Consider the following 15623-nt stretch of genomic DNA (forward strand, 5'->3'; position numbering starts at 1 on the left):
GGCGATCACTGTCCTCCTTCTTCTGAGGCTTGTGTGCATGGTACATCTTACGTCATCCACACTTGCTGGCATTGAGGTCCTGTGCAGGTGCATTTTGATCTGCCCTGCTCAGGACAGATCAAAGTATTGCAGTGCGCATGCGCGGGCGATCTTTAACCTTTCCTTGCGCCTGAGCATTACAGTACTTTGATCTGCCCTTGTCATGGATGATGTAGATGCCTCATCCACACTGGGCTGGGAAAAAGGAGGACGGAGATCACAACAGAGAGGAGGCGCCGGACCAGAGAGCAGCAACACCCATCGGACCGGACCGCCCCCCTAGATGAGTATTATAAAAGTGTTTTTTACTTTATATAGCACGGCCTAGGTACTTATATACAGTATTCTGGAATGCTGTATGTAAGAGCTCAGTGGTGGTGGCCGCAGCTTATAGTCGCCAAATCTGGTGACAGGTTCCCTTTAAATGAATAAGGAAAATGTTAAAAACACTCGGTCTCTAAATGGAAAAAATAGTAATAGAAATAATAATATAAAATATTAAGTAAAAAGTGTGGTGTATGGTCACATGGAAACCAGATAGACTATATTAGTTATTATTCTTGTATGCCAGATACTTACTGGTATATCTACATTTATTTTTACATTCAAGGAGTAATCAATTTTTACTGAATTTTCTGGTAAACGTTTTTTACTTTTCTGATTTCAGAATGCAGCTGATTCAGAAACTTTAAAGTCTAACCCGAGGCCAGGAAAGGTTTGTTTTCCATTTTATTGTATTCATTATTAAGCTTAGCGAGGCAGCACTGACTATAATGGAATCTAAGTACAGTATACCTATTTCACTCAAATACACACGTGGACAGAATTGTTGGTATCCTTCTATTAGAGTAATAAAAAACACAATTAGCACTGAAATAACCTGTATAATTTTCAAATTAAATGTACCAAATATCAACTATTAAAATTCAGTTCAATTGTGCTTTAACAGAAAAATAAAAAAAAAAACCCAACTAATATATGGTTTGGAAAAAAATGTTGGTACCCTTAACTTAATTTTTTTTGCACAGTCTTTTGAGACAATCATCGCAAACAACTGATTGGTGTAACTTTCATTAAGACTTGTCTTAAGGCTACTTTACACGCTGCGATATCGGTACCGATATCGCTAGCGTGGGTACCCGCCCCCATCTTTTGTGCGACACGGGCAAATCGCTGCCCATGCCGCACAACATCGCCCAGAAATGTCACACATACTTACCTGCCCGGCGACGTCGCTGTGACCGGCGAACCACCTCCTTTCTAAGGGGGCGGTTCGTTCAGCGTCACAGCGACGTCACAGCTGCGTCACTGAACCGCCGCCCAATAGAAGCGGAGGGGCGGAGATGAGCGGGAAGAACATCCCGCCCACCTCCTTCCTTCCGCATAGCGGCCGGGAGGCAGGTAAGCAGAGGTTCCTCGTTCCTGCGGTGTCACACGGAGCGATGTGTGCTGCCGCAGGAACGAGGAACAACCTCGTTACTGCTGCAGTAACGATTTTTGAGAATGGACCCCCATGTCACCGGTGAGCGATTTTGCACGTTTTTGCAACGATGCAAAATCGCTCATAGGTGTCACACGCAACGGCATCGCTAATGCGGCCAGATATGCGTCACCAATTCCGTGACCCCAACCAGTTCGCATTAGCGATGTCGTAGCGTGTAAAGCCCCCTTTAGGTGTAAAGGCGTCTTCTCCAGAACACATGTTTCAGCTCCTTCATTAGGATTTAGATCCTATAAGCCATTTCAGAATAGTCCAATGCTTTGCTCTTAGCAATTTTTGGATGTTTTTAGCTTGGTGGTTTGGGTCATTATCTTGTTGGAGGAACATGTCCTTTGACTCAGACCAAGCTTTCTGATACTAGGTGGCACATTTTGCTCTAGAATGCCTATATAGCCTTGATATTTCATTGTGCCCTGCACAGATCCACGACTTCCTGGGTCAGATTCAGCAAAGCAGCCCCAGAACATAACAGACCCTCCTCCATGTTTCACAGTAGGTACAATGTTCTTTTCTTTGTATGCTTCATTTTTGAAGGCCATTCTCCCAGAAGCTTTGAGGCTTGTCAATATGCATTTTGGTAAATTCTAGGTTCACTTTTTTATGATTTGCTTTCAACAGTAGATTCCTCCTCGATCGTCTTCCATGAAGTCCACCTTGGCTAAGACAGTGACAGATGATACAATCTGACACTGATGTACCTTGACCTTGGAGTTCATCTCTAATCTCATTGGAAGTTGATCTGGGGTGTTTGGTTAACATTTGTATTATCCATCTCTTCAATTTGTTATCAATTTTCCTCTTGTGGACACATCTAGGGCAGCTGGCTAAAGTCCCATAGACCGTAAACTTCTGTATAATGTATGCAACTGTAGTAAGGTGAACATCAAGCTGTTTGGAGATGGTATTATAGCCTTTACCTTTAACATGTTTGCCTATCATTTTCTTTCTAATCTGCTGATACAACTCCATAGCTTTATTTGCTCCATGTTCAGTGTGGTACACACCATGGTACCAAACAGAACAGTGACTACTTTTCAACCTTTAGATGGGTAGACTTACTGATTCTAATCGCAGAATACATCTTAGTTTAATATAACCCTATGTTTGTGTATAATTATCTTTTTAATCTCCTGATACAACTCTCTCTATAGCTTTATTTGTAGAATGCACATCATGATACCAAATAGCACAGTGACTACTTTTCACCCTTCAAATAGGTAGACTTACTGATTCTGATCACAGAACTCACCTTAGTTTAATATCTCCTTATGGTTAACTTATTTTCAATCTTCTCTAAGGGGTACCGTCATCTTTGTCCAGGCCATTTTCATTAGGTTTTGTGTTTTTTATCAGTTATACTACATTAAAAAAAAATGTGGAAGTTACATGAATTGATATTCCACATATTTAAATTTACAATTACTTTTTTCGGTTTCAAGTTTTTTCATTGACCAGTGTGGGTTTTTCTTACTTAACAGAAGAGTACCAACATTTTTGTCTACATGTTTAGGTTCCACAATTCTATAGTGGAGACTATAAGCAAAAAATACCCTTTTTGCTATAACAATATGAACATGTGAAAGGAATCAAGAGAAAACTGAGAACCAACCTCCATAAAAATGTTGTGAAATGATTCAGCACTAAAGTGTCATTTTTACATATTTTGACTTTTGACATGCAACTTATGTAATATTTCATCTAATAGTGTTTCTGTGCAGCGCCGCGTGCCATTGTTTATTACATGTTAGGGTTAGACATGAAAAGAAAGTTGCACAAGATTGGCCAACCACTTGAAAGAGCAAAGTAACATTTGACATTTGTGTGAGTGGCTGCTTCAAGTTACTGAAAGGTTTTTAGTTATATACATGTGTACTTCTTGTGTTTTCAACTCCAGGGTATTGAGTTTCCTATGTTAGGGGTTAAGTGCTTCTTTATGTGAGCTAGCAAACAAGTCTGATATCTGTACAATAATGTACCATATAGATAAGTTCCATTCTTTACTGAGGAATCGGGTGATCCTAAGATAAAATAAAACTAATCAATATTATTTTTTTATATACATAGAAATATGCCAATCTCCATTGTTAAGAAGGTGTAGGGAGCCATGTCTTAGTGATATTTGCTTCCTGAAAAGCCAATGGCACATTATCCTTTAACCCCATTACAACATCCGCCATACATGTATGGTGTATGTCGTAAGCAGGTTTATGGAGCGGGATCACGGGGTGAGTCTGCCCTATACCCGGCTGGTAATGGCTGTGTGTTATAGGCAGGATCTTCCTCTAACAATTGCGGGTGGAGCAGAGCTTTCACCTGATAAATCCCGCTGTCAAACTGACAGTGGGATTTAACATGCGCTGGCATGGGGGGGCGTCATTTTAAGCTCCCAGTGAAGTGATCGCGTGTCACCGATAGGATGCTATGATACAAGGGGTCTGTTGAAGACCTTGGTGCTTGTAAAAAATACAAAACACTGTGATTTTCACTCAAAAAAGGAGACTGTGATTTTCCCTATACGCAGCAATATTATGGCTTTGCTATATACAGCAAAAGCAATCAGACGATCGCAGTTATAGCCCTCTAAGGGGACTATTAAGAACAGTAAAAGGTAATAAAAAGGGATTAAAAAATATGAAAAAAAAACTACATAGACATAAAAATTAAAATTACCTACAACAATATGCTGTAACAAGCAGTCAAAACTTCATATGTATCCCAAATTAGTGTCAATAAAAACGTTACCTCACACCGCAAAACAAACCCCATCACATGGCTTCATTGACTGAAAAATGAATATAATTTAGATAAACTTCTGAAATCTTATGGAAGATTGTTAGACATTTTTATCAATGAGGGTCTAGATACTTAGATCTTCACTGAGTACAAGAATTGGGTAAGATGAAGAAGCCATCAATTAAAGAGGACTAACCACCAGGATTTTCATATATAAACTAAAGACCGGGTTATACTGATTCTATACTGTGTGCAGAATTATTAGGCAAATGAGTATTTTGATCACATGATACTTTTTATACATGTTGTCCTACTCCAAGCTGTATAGACTTGAGAGCCAACTACCAATTAAGTAAATCAGGTGATGTGCATCTCTGTAATGAGGAGGAGTGTGGTGTAATGACATCAACACCCTATATAAGGGGTGCTTAATTATTAGGCAACTTCCTTTCCTTTGGCAAAATGGGTCAGAAGAGAGATTTCACGGGCTCTGAAAAGTCCAAAATTGTGAGATGTCTTGCAGAGGGATGCAGCAGTCTTGAGATTTACAAACTTTTGAAGCGTGATCACCGAACAATCAAGCGTTTCATGGCAAATAGCCAACAGGGTCGCAAGAAGCGTGTTGGGCAAACAAGGCGCAAAATAACTGCCCATGAATTGAGGAAAATCAAGCGTGAAGCTGCCAAGATGCCATTTGCCACCAGTTTGGCCATATTTCAGAGCTGCAACGTTACTGGAGTATCAAAAAGCACAAGGTGTGCCATACTCAGGGACATGGCCAAGGTAAGGAAGGCTGAAAAACCACCACCGTTGAACAGAAACATAAGATAAAACGTCAAGACTGGGCCAAGAAACATCTTAAGACTGATTTTTCAAAGGTTTTATGGACTGATGAAATGAGAGTGACGATGGATGGGCCAGAGGCTGGATCAGTAAAGGGCAGAGAGCTCCACTCCTACTCTTACACCAGCAAGGTGGAAGTGGGGTACTGGTATGGGCTGCTATCATCAAAGATGAACTTGTGGGACCTTTTCGGGTTGAGGATGGAGTGAAGCTCAACTCCCAGACCTACTGCCAGTTTCTGGAACACAACTTCTTCAAGCAGTGGTACAGGAGGAAGTCGGTATCATTCAAGAAAATCATGATTTTTATGCAGGACAATGCTCCATCACATGCATCCAACTACTCCACAGCGTGGCTGGCCAGTAAAGGTCTAAAAGATGAAAAAATGACATGGCCCCCTTGTTCACCGGATCTGAACCCCATAGAGAACCTGTTGTCCCTCATAAAATGTAAGATTTACAGGGAGGGAAAACAGTACACCTCTCGGAACAGTGTCTGGGAGGCTGTGGTAGCTGCTGCACACAATGTTGATCGTAAATAGATCAAGCAACTGACAGAATCTCTGGATGGTAGGCTGTTGCGTGTCATCAGAAAGAAAAGTGGCTAGATTGGTTACTAAATTTTTTTGGGTTTTGTTTTTGCATGTCAGAAGTGTTTATTTCTAAATTTTGTATAGTTATATTGGTTTACCTGGTGAAAATAAACAAGTGAGATGGGAATATATTTGGTTTTTATTAAGTTACCTAATAATTCTGCACAGTAATAGTTACCTGCACAAACAGATATCCTCCTAAGATAGCCAAATCTAAAATAAAACCCTACTCCAACTTCCAAAAATATTAAGCTTTGATATTTATGAGTCTTTTGGGTTGATTGAGAACATAGTTGTTGATCAATAATAAAAAAAAATCCTCTGTATACCTCTACATACCTTTTAGTTGTGAGATTGGATGTATACTTTCTGAAATACAGGCAAGTAAAGTTTGTGAAATGCACTGTTATTTTATTGATAGCAGCCACAGAATATCTAATAAGTGGGTCAGGTTTTGCTAGTTATTCCCTCACCTGTCTGCCTGCCTGTCCTTCCTCCCCCCTGTTTTTCCTTCCTCTGTAATAACCGAGACAAGGGGAGTAAGGACAGGCCGGCAGACAGGGGTGGGAATAATTAGCAAAACCCGACCCACCTATTAGATATTCTGTTGCACCTATCAATCATATAACAGTGCATTTCACAAACTTTACTTGCGTATATTTCAGAAAGTATACATCCGATCTCACAACTAAAGGTATGTATAAAATCAGCATGATAGCGCCAGTATAGCACTGGCTTTAGTTTATATAGGGAAATCTTGGTGGTTGGTCCTTCTTAAGGGTTTTGCCCCATCAGTTCCGATAAGCTCCTTCATACAGTAGTATCGTGAGACTGCTAATGAAGGCCATCATATGCCATAAAGAACATTATCAAGCATGCACTCAATACAATACAACATTAATATTTCTATAGCAGACATCTTCTCCTTTTAGATAGAACTCCTACTATTTTTCCATAATCTCATATGAAATAAATTTCCACATATGATATGGTGCCGTACATTACTGTGACTGGCAGAAAGACCTGGGATAATAGTTAGCATTGCCCATTAGTAGAAGTAGAGCAGACTAATATATCATGCAGCTGCAGTGTCCTCATTTACCTAATCTTATATTATTGATTGACTTTTTCTTTAGAATTTGCCTTTAACTAATTTAAAAGCTGATTGTTTGGTTCTTGGCGCAGCGCATACTAATGGCGGCTTCTCAATGTCAGGGGCGCTAGAGGTTCATTACAAAACACCAACATAATTAACTTGTTCTGTTAAACACTCATCATCAACAAATTACTTTGCAAAACAAGCGAAGCTCATCTAAAGGTTCAAGAAGTCGCCTCTGTGATCTTAACACAACATGCCAAATTAACATTTTATTAGTAAACTACAAAGGAGCTGTACTAATGTGCCACCGGCTGCTAATAAATAATCCTAATTGATTCCAGGCTGATTTATCTGTTTCCAGCACTCAAGAAAGGGATGGAGGGGGATCTGTGATGTTGCTAAGTGAATTCCTAAAGGATTTTAACAGGAAAAGCTTCTCATTAGAAAAGTTGTCCAGTTTAGAAAGTCCAGTTTAAAATATCGTCTTAGAGAGGTGTTGGGGTGGAAGTTACATTCAGGACGCAGATGCTTGCAATATCTCTCCCTCCGGAGGACCTATATTCTTCCCTGCTTTACACACTATCCATTATTTCAGGAAGAACTGTGTAATACTTAACGTCTACTGTGGTGGTGCTGCAGAGAAATGGAGCACTTGAAAATAAATCACAGTCGATCACTGAGGATCACTGAGGATTTGTCATGGGGTATGTAATGACAAACAGGGCCCCTAGGCTGGCTCTAAGACTTGAGACCCTGTGCTGTCCCTTATCTCGGATGTAGGCTTGATGGTAGCTAGGTCCAAGCCTCCAGCGTGACCCTGACTTATGTTTGAGCCCTGATTTTACTCCTTCTCTCTACCACCCTTGGAACGGGCTGATAAATCCAATACCAAAACCACACAGAAATGACACAGACAATGAAGACTGAAAACTCGTATACACTGCATTCAAACACAAAGGAGAGAAATATGTATAAAGGTGAAATAAAGAAAATGGAAGCAAGCTAACGCACAACAGGGGAACATTCACACCACTGAAAAGCGCAACACCGATCACCTTAACAGGTTCACCACAAAGACTGGGATCGCTGGAGCTATGCTGAAGCTATCATCGGCACATACTGGATGAAAACTGTGCCTTAAATAGGAAGGAGGCAGCTGCACATGGCAATTAGCAACATGAGCTCCTAGATCCTGCTCACCAGTCTGCAGGAATTAACTCCTGCAAGGCTGAAGACCAGTGAGCATGAATCACCCGACGCCCTGCTCTGGCTGAACAATTCTGAAGCCTTAAGGTCCCGTTAAACGCTACGATTTATCTGACGATCTCAGTAGCGATGTGACACGCCCAGATCGTAATTACGATTTGCCGAGATCACACATAGGTCGTTTAGTAGCGGTCACACGTACACATCTCACAAACGACGCAACATCGTTCAGCGATATATATTGTTTGACCAAGGCAGTCGTGTGGATGTTGTTCGTCATTGGCAGGGTGTCAAACGTAGCAATATGTCTGCTGCGTTCCAAACGACGAACAATATTTTGAAACTGAACGACATGTCAACGATCAACGATTTTCAACCTATTTGCGATCGTTCGGAGTCGCATGTAGGTATCACACGCAACGATGTCGCTAACGATAACGTTAGTGCGTCACGGAAACCGTGACCCCCGACGACATATCGTCAGATAAATCGTAGCGTGTAACGGGGCCTTTAAGTTACTTGTTAGACTTTGTAGTGTGAAAATGGTCTGACGCTGCTCTGCCACCAAGTGCGTGCAGAGCTGAACATCGATTACAGGATCTTAGCATACATTTTTATCAGTTTATCTTCAAGGGACCCTTCTAATTTGTAAGGTTTCTTCAAAGCAGAAAACCCCTTAACAACTGTACATGTGATGAATTAGACTATGCCGGCGTCACACGGGACGATCTATCATGCGATCGCACAAGCGATCGTACCCGCCCCCGTCGTTTGTGCGTCACGGGCAATTAGTTGCCCGTGGCGCACAAAGTCGTGAAGCCCCGTCACACGTACTTACCTCCCGGATGACCTCGCTGTGGGCGGCGAACATCCTCTTCCTAAAGGGGGAGGGACGTTCGGTGTCACAGTGACGTCACTCAGCGGCCGGCCAATAGAAGCGGAGGGGCGGAGATGAGTGGCACGTAGCATCCCGCCCACCTCCTTCCGTCTGCATTGCCTGCGGGATGCAGGTAAGCTGTGTTTGTCTTTCCCGTGGTGTCACACGGAGCGACGTGTGTTGCCATGGGAACGATGAACAACCGAAGCACAGAAGAAGGACTGACTTCTTGAAAATGAACGTCGTGTCAACGAGCAACGATAAGCTGAGTATTTTTGCTCGTTCACAGTCGTTCCTAGGTGTCACACGCTTCGATATGTCTAACGATTCCGGATGTGCGTCACTAACGACGTGACCCCGATGACATATCGCCCGATATATTGTACCGTGTGACGCCGGCATAAGTATCCAGTTTATAAAGTTATTATGAACAGTCATACATTACATGATACAAGGCTTATGTACACTTGGTCATATATGTGCTTATTAAACATCACATTGGGAAATTTGGGGTATAAAATGGTTTGTCTCATACCCAAAATACTTTTATGGTAAAAGGACAGTGAAACGACCCTCTGAGTCAAAAAGGAACACTAAAAAATCAGCATCACTTAGAGATGAGTGTCCACTGGACCGGAGTCCTACAAGTCGCCTCCACGGCATCCCCAGCTCTTCTTTTGACTTGCCAACTTGGGACACACAATGTTGCACCAAATCAAAAACTTAAAAGAAGTGTCGGGGATGCCATCAGGAAGCCGGTCCAGTGGCTAGAGATGACTGAAATTGCCGCCAGATCAGAATCCTACTGATTGATTTGCTCATCTCTAGTGGATCTTGCTCTAGTCTATTACTTGATCCGTCCATTAAACCCTAGTCTGCCATCCATTCATATCAACATGCCTTGCTTTCTACCGTGTCTTGTTTTCTTTCCAATCTAAAGTTTGTGTTTCTAACTATATTACGACCCTCAGACTGGAGCAATTAGTGTGCATTTAAGGTCAGTCTCACGAGAATGACGGTAATTTTCTGACAATTTGCCTTATATATAATGCCTTTTCCTAAAGGAAACTTCCTGAACTATTATATCCTCATTTTGTTGTTTTAGTCACATTAACCGCTCATATCCAGAAAGGTCAATGTTTATGCTATGACGTAGTATCCAAATGGTTAATGGTATAATCATTAAACAAACCCTAAATTAGGGAACATAAATCAAATTGAAACATCTGTGCCAATTTAGCAGTCGCCACTAAGCTCCACTTAAAGGTACGGCAAGACCCCCCTCGAGGTCCTTTACACTGACAAATTAACTATTTTTCCGTAGTTATGTTGGATTATGCTCCATGTGCCAAATCATGATGTGTCTTTTACTAAATACAGGTGATAATTTCTGATATAATAGATCAGGAGAACAAGGTTGAGCTTAAAGCTGACGTTCTGGATGCAACATCTTGGGCATTTCCTAATGGAGTAAATATTCGAGTCATCAGAGGATGGTAAGAAAAAAGATTCTTCTTTTTCATATTATTATTATTACTACATGATCCTTCTATATAGATAACCTGTCATCACAATTTTGCATGTTAAATTCAATCATAGCCATAATGGTGCAGTTATATAGATTAAATAGATACCTTTAGGTTTTGCTCACACTTGGGTACACATTGGACAAGTGCTACCTGATGTTTTATTGAATTATCCAATGTAATACTATAGGGCAGTTCTTACCAGAGCCTTTTTTATAATGCCGATTCGACATGAGAAAAAATTGCTGCATGCTGCGATTGGTAGCATATATCGGATAGTGTGCACCCATACAAGTCTATGGGTGCATGTGAAACATCGGACTGCACTGATGTCATCCAAGTGCCAAGGCAGGCAATGGAGAAGATGGAGAAATTAATCTCTTCTTCTTGTACTCCGACTCTTGCATGTATAATAGGTCTGATTCTCTCGCTTGAGAGTATCAATGCTAGTGTAATTGAGCCCTTAATGAAGAAATCCACCTCCTGTTCTTTAATCAGCATTTGTGGTTTGGGTCTAATAAGCTTTTGGTACATTGGAGTAGGACTTCGGTTCCTGCCTGAGCCTCTCCGCCTACCACTCCACCAGCAAAATGCAAAACTAAAGCCGAATCAGTCAGGAAAGATATGGAGAGTGAACTTGTCGGTGGCCACCGCCTACAGAACCGGCTTGCTGTTGCCTCTTGAGCGCAACGGTTGTCACTTTCGATTGCACCAAAGCTGGTGACAATGATTCACAATCACTTTTGTTTCCTAACTGGACAAATTGATATCCCTATTGGGGTTATACTGTGACGTGCAGTTTTTATATAATATATATTGTGTAACAAGCAGAATTCAGCTGTGAGCAGAATTACCCTACTTAGCATCACTTGATGTCTTGGTAACAAATGATTTCTGAAATGTGAAATCCTCGCTGAAGACGATATTGTTCCTGTTGAAAAATTAAGCCTTTCCCGTGAGCGTATATCCAGTGCGATAACTGGTTGACATGTGTGAAATATCTGACATTCCCCTTTGAGATGCTCCTTACTGCACTTAATACGGGTGTTAAACATAAGTATTCATAGCCCGGCTTTTGGGTGACCACTCCATCTTTTTCCAATATTGTCTGGAATGTGTTTATTACATGCAAGTATTCCAGGGAATTTATGGCTTTGCTTTCGAGAGGAAATTGCTTATTTTTCGGTTCTGGCACTGTTTACAGAAGAGAGAAAAATAATAGCGTAGAAAATGAAGAAACAAACAGAAATGCATGCAAAAGCCAGACTGTCTGTCCTCGCGAGCAGAAAAGTATAATATGGGTCATTAATTTCGGTTCTTAAGCCAGTGTAGACTATTAGTATAATCCTGGAAATATATTGTTATGTATTGTATAGTGTCGTCCTTTATTAACCTAAAAATGCCTAAAATACAGTCATATACAGCGCCACCACAGGCGGGAAGATGTATTACTTTTTGTGTATTCGGTATTAGTAGAATGAATGATAATTTTATAATGATAATACCGGAAGGTTATGGGGCAAATATATTGGAGGAGATCCAGCCTACCTTATGTATAGCTTTAGAAATGAATCTACAAAAAGGAAAATAAATAATAAAATGATATGTTGATCAAATTTCATGAAACAAGAAAAGCGGTTCATTCATTCATTCATTGGAATTTTTTGAGAAATCTTTACAATTTGTTTGCTATTTGGAAACCTATATAAGAGCTCTTGGAATTACACTTCAGAGAAGAGTATAGAAAACTAATAAGGAGAATCCATTTAGGTAAATGGGTGCATTTTGGATGGGAACGTCATGGCTGCAGAGAAGGGTTGGCTAAGGCTATGTTCACACAGTGCATCTTTTCTAACCACAAAGATGCAGCAGTTTTGTCCCAAAAAAATGCACATAAAACACATGCGTTATTGACGCGTTTTTACCGCATTTTGACCAATGCGTTTTTTAAGTCAAATCTATTGACTGGAAGGGCTCAAAAACGATGGAAAAACGCAAAAAAATTGACATGCTGTATCTTTAAAAACGCAGCCAAGATGCCCAGTTTGGACAGCAAAATAGAAATCTGATAGACTTTACTGGGAGAAGGAAATGCATGCATTTTGGTGCATCTTTGTGACCTCATATATGCACCAAAAACAAAATAAAAGATGCTCTGTGTGAACATAGCCTAAGTCAGATGTGTCAGTTATTTCTCATCAAGTCCCATGCTCCTTTCTGGCCACAAGACGGTGTCCAGGCGGAGCAGCTCTCTGTACTTGCACCTTGTACCTTTTATGTAAAGTCTATGGCACGGATTTAAACTTAATTTGAAGCAAAAGGGCTCATATGCAACCATATGCCCAATTCAACTCTTCTTGGCTGCAAAGAAATGGGTATCCCACACCGATCTAACAAATATAACCAAATCTGCTGGACAAGTGATAAATTATGTATACCGATATAACTCTTAGAGCTCTTTATCCTATATGTCGTCAAGGACTCCAAACCCTATAATTTTTTATCCAAAAAATACAATTGACTATAAACATGTGTTGAGAAATTTGGAACAAAAAGGTAACGTATTGGATGTACAGGAATCACTAATGAGCAAAAGGGTAACAATGTTTTTAGCTTGAAGAGGTGAAGAAAAAGCTGTATACATACCCAAGTGAGTTGACTAGTATGCACCAACATTGGGAACATTGGGAACAGGTAGAGGAGACGTGGGATCAGATTTCGGTCAAGACATAATTGACTCCAATGGAGAGCATGCCCAGAAGGATTCAGGCAGTGTTGAAAGCCAAAGGTGTATTAAAAAAAATACTAACAAAATAAGAAAAATTAAATGTAGGTTTTTAAGAACAAAACGTAACAATACAGTGACATGCCGAGAATCGGCATAGCTAATTATATGCTAATTAGTTGAAAGTGAAATTTATGTATGAGATAGCCAAGATGATTGTCTATAAAATGAAGGTAGTTTCATGTTCAAAGCTGTAGTGGATGGTGAGATATGGAGCCTGAAAGTCAAAAGTTCAAAACATTGTTACCCTTTTGCTCATCAGTGTACCCTCTGACCTAAAAATACACACCATTGTTATTTTATCTATTCATATCTAGGAAGTATTATAATTTTAAAATATTGTGAAGGAATAAGGTAAAAGGAGTAATGTCTGGATAAATACTGATCCTGCCATACAGGTGGTTAAATAAATGATTCCGGCAATATATCCTCTTATCCTCTGGAGCCTTGAAGGCAGATGACTTCATTCAGGCCTGACAACCGTTCAGCTCCAGGGTAGAGTCATTAATAGCTGACTTGCACATTATCAGCATTGTTGTGGAACATTTTCTGGATGGAAAAGTATATCGGAAATAAATGTCATCTTTGTCTGTTTGCCAAGACGAGAACAAAAATCCTCTACGATATTGGTTTAGGTTGTGTTATACCAATTCATCTCAGGAAGACTCATCTTCTATTCACGATCATACACCTAATCATCCCCAAAAGTCTCTAGGGCATTCCCATAATTAAGTTATTATTAAAGTGATCTAGAAAATCCCCTTAGTTCTTAGGTGGAGAATGATTTAATGGTGAGAGAACTTATCAGGTCATTGTCATTTCCTTAATACTGCCTGTATTTGTTAGATTATTAGCTTGGTTTTGTTCACTTTCCTTTATATGTTTATGTATTTATTTTCTGTTTATGCCCCATATACAGTCTAACTTATATATTATGCATATGTCTTTTAATATTGAGGTAAAAATCATTTCCAGATGGATATAATGATACCGTAGTAAATTGACTTCCGCAGTTTGTCTGTGTGTCTCTGCCGGCGTTCTCCTATTACAGTTTTTATTTCTCAACCACAGCTGGATTCTGTATGAAAAACCACATTTCGAAGGTCAAGCACATGTCCTTGAAGAAGGGGAAGCTGTGTTACGACACTTATGGGACCCTCCAGAAGCCAACGCTAATCCAGATAAAATCACCATTGGTTCAGTGAAGAGAGTGGTGAAGGTACGTACAGTAATTGTATGGAGGCACACCACTCGTAGCACGCCAGATTCACAGTATAAATAGTATTGTTGTTGGCGCATCAATTACTGTAGGCTACGGCTAATAAGTGTGACAGCTTTTTTTTTAAATATTCATTTCTTAAAGAAAAAAATGTAAAAAAAACAAAGACCCCATTACTTAGCACCAGACAACACGTCTACCAGCATGTGATATCTGTGGACGCCGGTGGAGTTACTTGCTAAACTACAAAAAGACTGCTGATGTTTGAGGGATTCGAAAAAGATAGCTGTTGGCAAAAAATAAACGTTTGGTGAAGAACTACATTACAGATCTAGTCAACTACAGACAAGTACTCCTTGACCTTAAAGGGTTATTTCCATCCTCAAGATCCTATCCTTATACAAATAGAAACAAGCTCACCTGCATGGGCCAAAAACCTTCAATGGTACGAAGAAAATAGAAAAGGTGTCCAGCACTCAAAAAAACGTATCTTTATTCCATATAAAGGGTAAAAACTGTGAACATGGAGAAGACAGTTATGTACCGAGTCCGGGTGACGTGTTTCGAGGAAGCAACCTCTTAATCATAAAGTCAAAGAGGTTTTTCAACCGGATTGTGTGTTATGCCAGAACCAGGTTGTGATTAAGCGTTTTTTTTCCTCGAAAGGCATAAACCGGACTCAGTATATGTCTGTCTTCTTCATGTTCACAGTTTTTATCCTTTGTATGGAGTAAAGATGAGTTTTTTCGAGTGCTGGACCCCTTTTCTATTTTCTTTATCCTGTCCCAATTTGCAGAAGGTGTAAAACAAATAATATTAGCAAATACTTCCAATAAGAAAATGTAGTATGGTTCTCCTGATATAGCCCTTAGAAATGAGTGGACACGATCAAGTTCGGTTCGGCGGGTTCAGCCAGACTTTAGATAAAGTTCAGTTTGGGACCCGGACTTGACCTGAACCCCATTGGAAGACACTAATTGGGCAGTTCGGGTCTCTGCACACATGCAGCCAGCCATAAACAGATAACTAATGGGGGCGGGTGTGCAAGGTTTTTTTTTACAAACTTTTTGTTTGGTGCACACTACATCCAATCATACTGTTGCTATCCCCAGTGCAAGCTGTTTAAACACTGCAAGCGGCTCTCACTGAGCTGAGCACTGAGCGTAACCGAGCACAGTGCTGCTCGCTCAAGTGGTCAGCACA

General features: G+C 40.4%; 1 protein-coding gene across 4 annotated transcripts in view; it reads left to right on the forward strand.

The window, feature by feature from the left end:
- The window catches only part of CRYBG3 (crystallin beta-gamma domain containing 3), a 246891-nt gene that overhangs the window by 149615 nt on the left and 81653 nt on the right, over positions 1–15623 (forward strand). For all 4 annotated transcript variants that reach the window (XR_012750420.1, XR_012750421.1, XM_075335127.1 and 1 more), the window contains 3 exons: positions 707–754; positions 10271–10386; positions 14273–14420. Coding sequence is in view for 2 of the 4 variants with exons in the window: in XM_075335127.1 (XP_075191242.1) it covers positions 707–754; positions 10271–10386; positions 14273–14420 (312 nt within the window). In the remaining 2 variants the exon portion in view is untranslated. The remainder of the gene's footprint in view (positions 1–706; positions 755–10270; positions 10387–14272; positions 14421–15623) is intronic.

This window comes from Anomaloglossus baeobatrachus, chromosome 2 (genome assembly GCF_048569485.1).
Source record: "Anomaloglossus baeobatrachus isolate aAnoBae1 chromosome 2, aAnoBae1.hap1, whole genome shotgun sequence".
In the NCBI taxonomy this organism is placed as follows: domain Eukaryota; kingdom Metazoa; phylum Chordata; class Amphibia; order Anura; family Aromobatidae; genus Anomaloglossus; species Anomaloglossus baeobatrachus.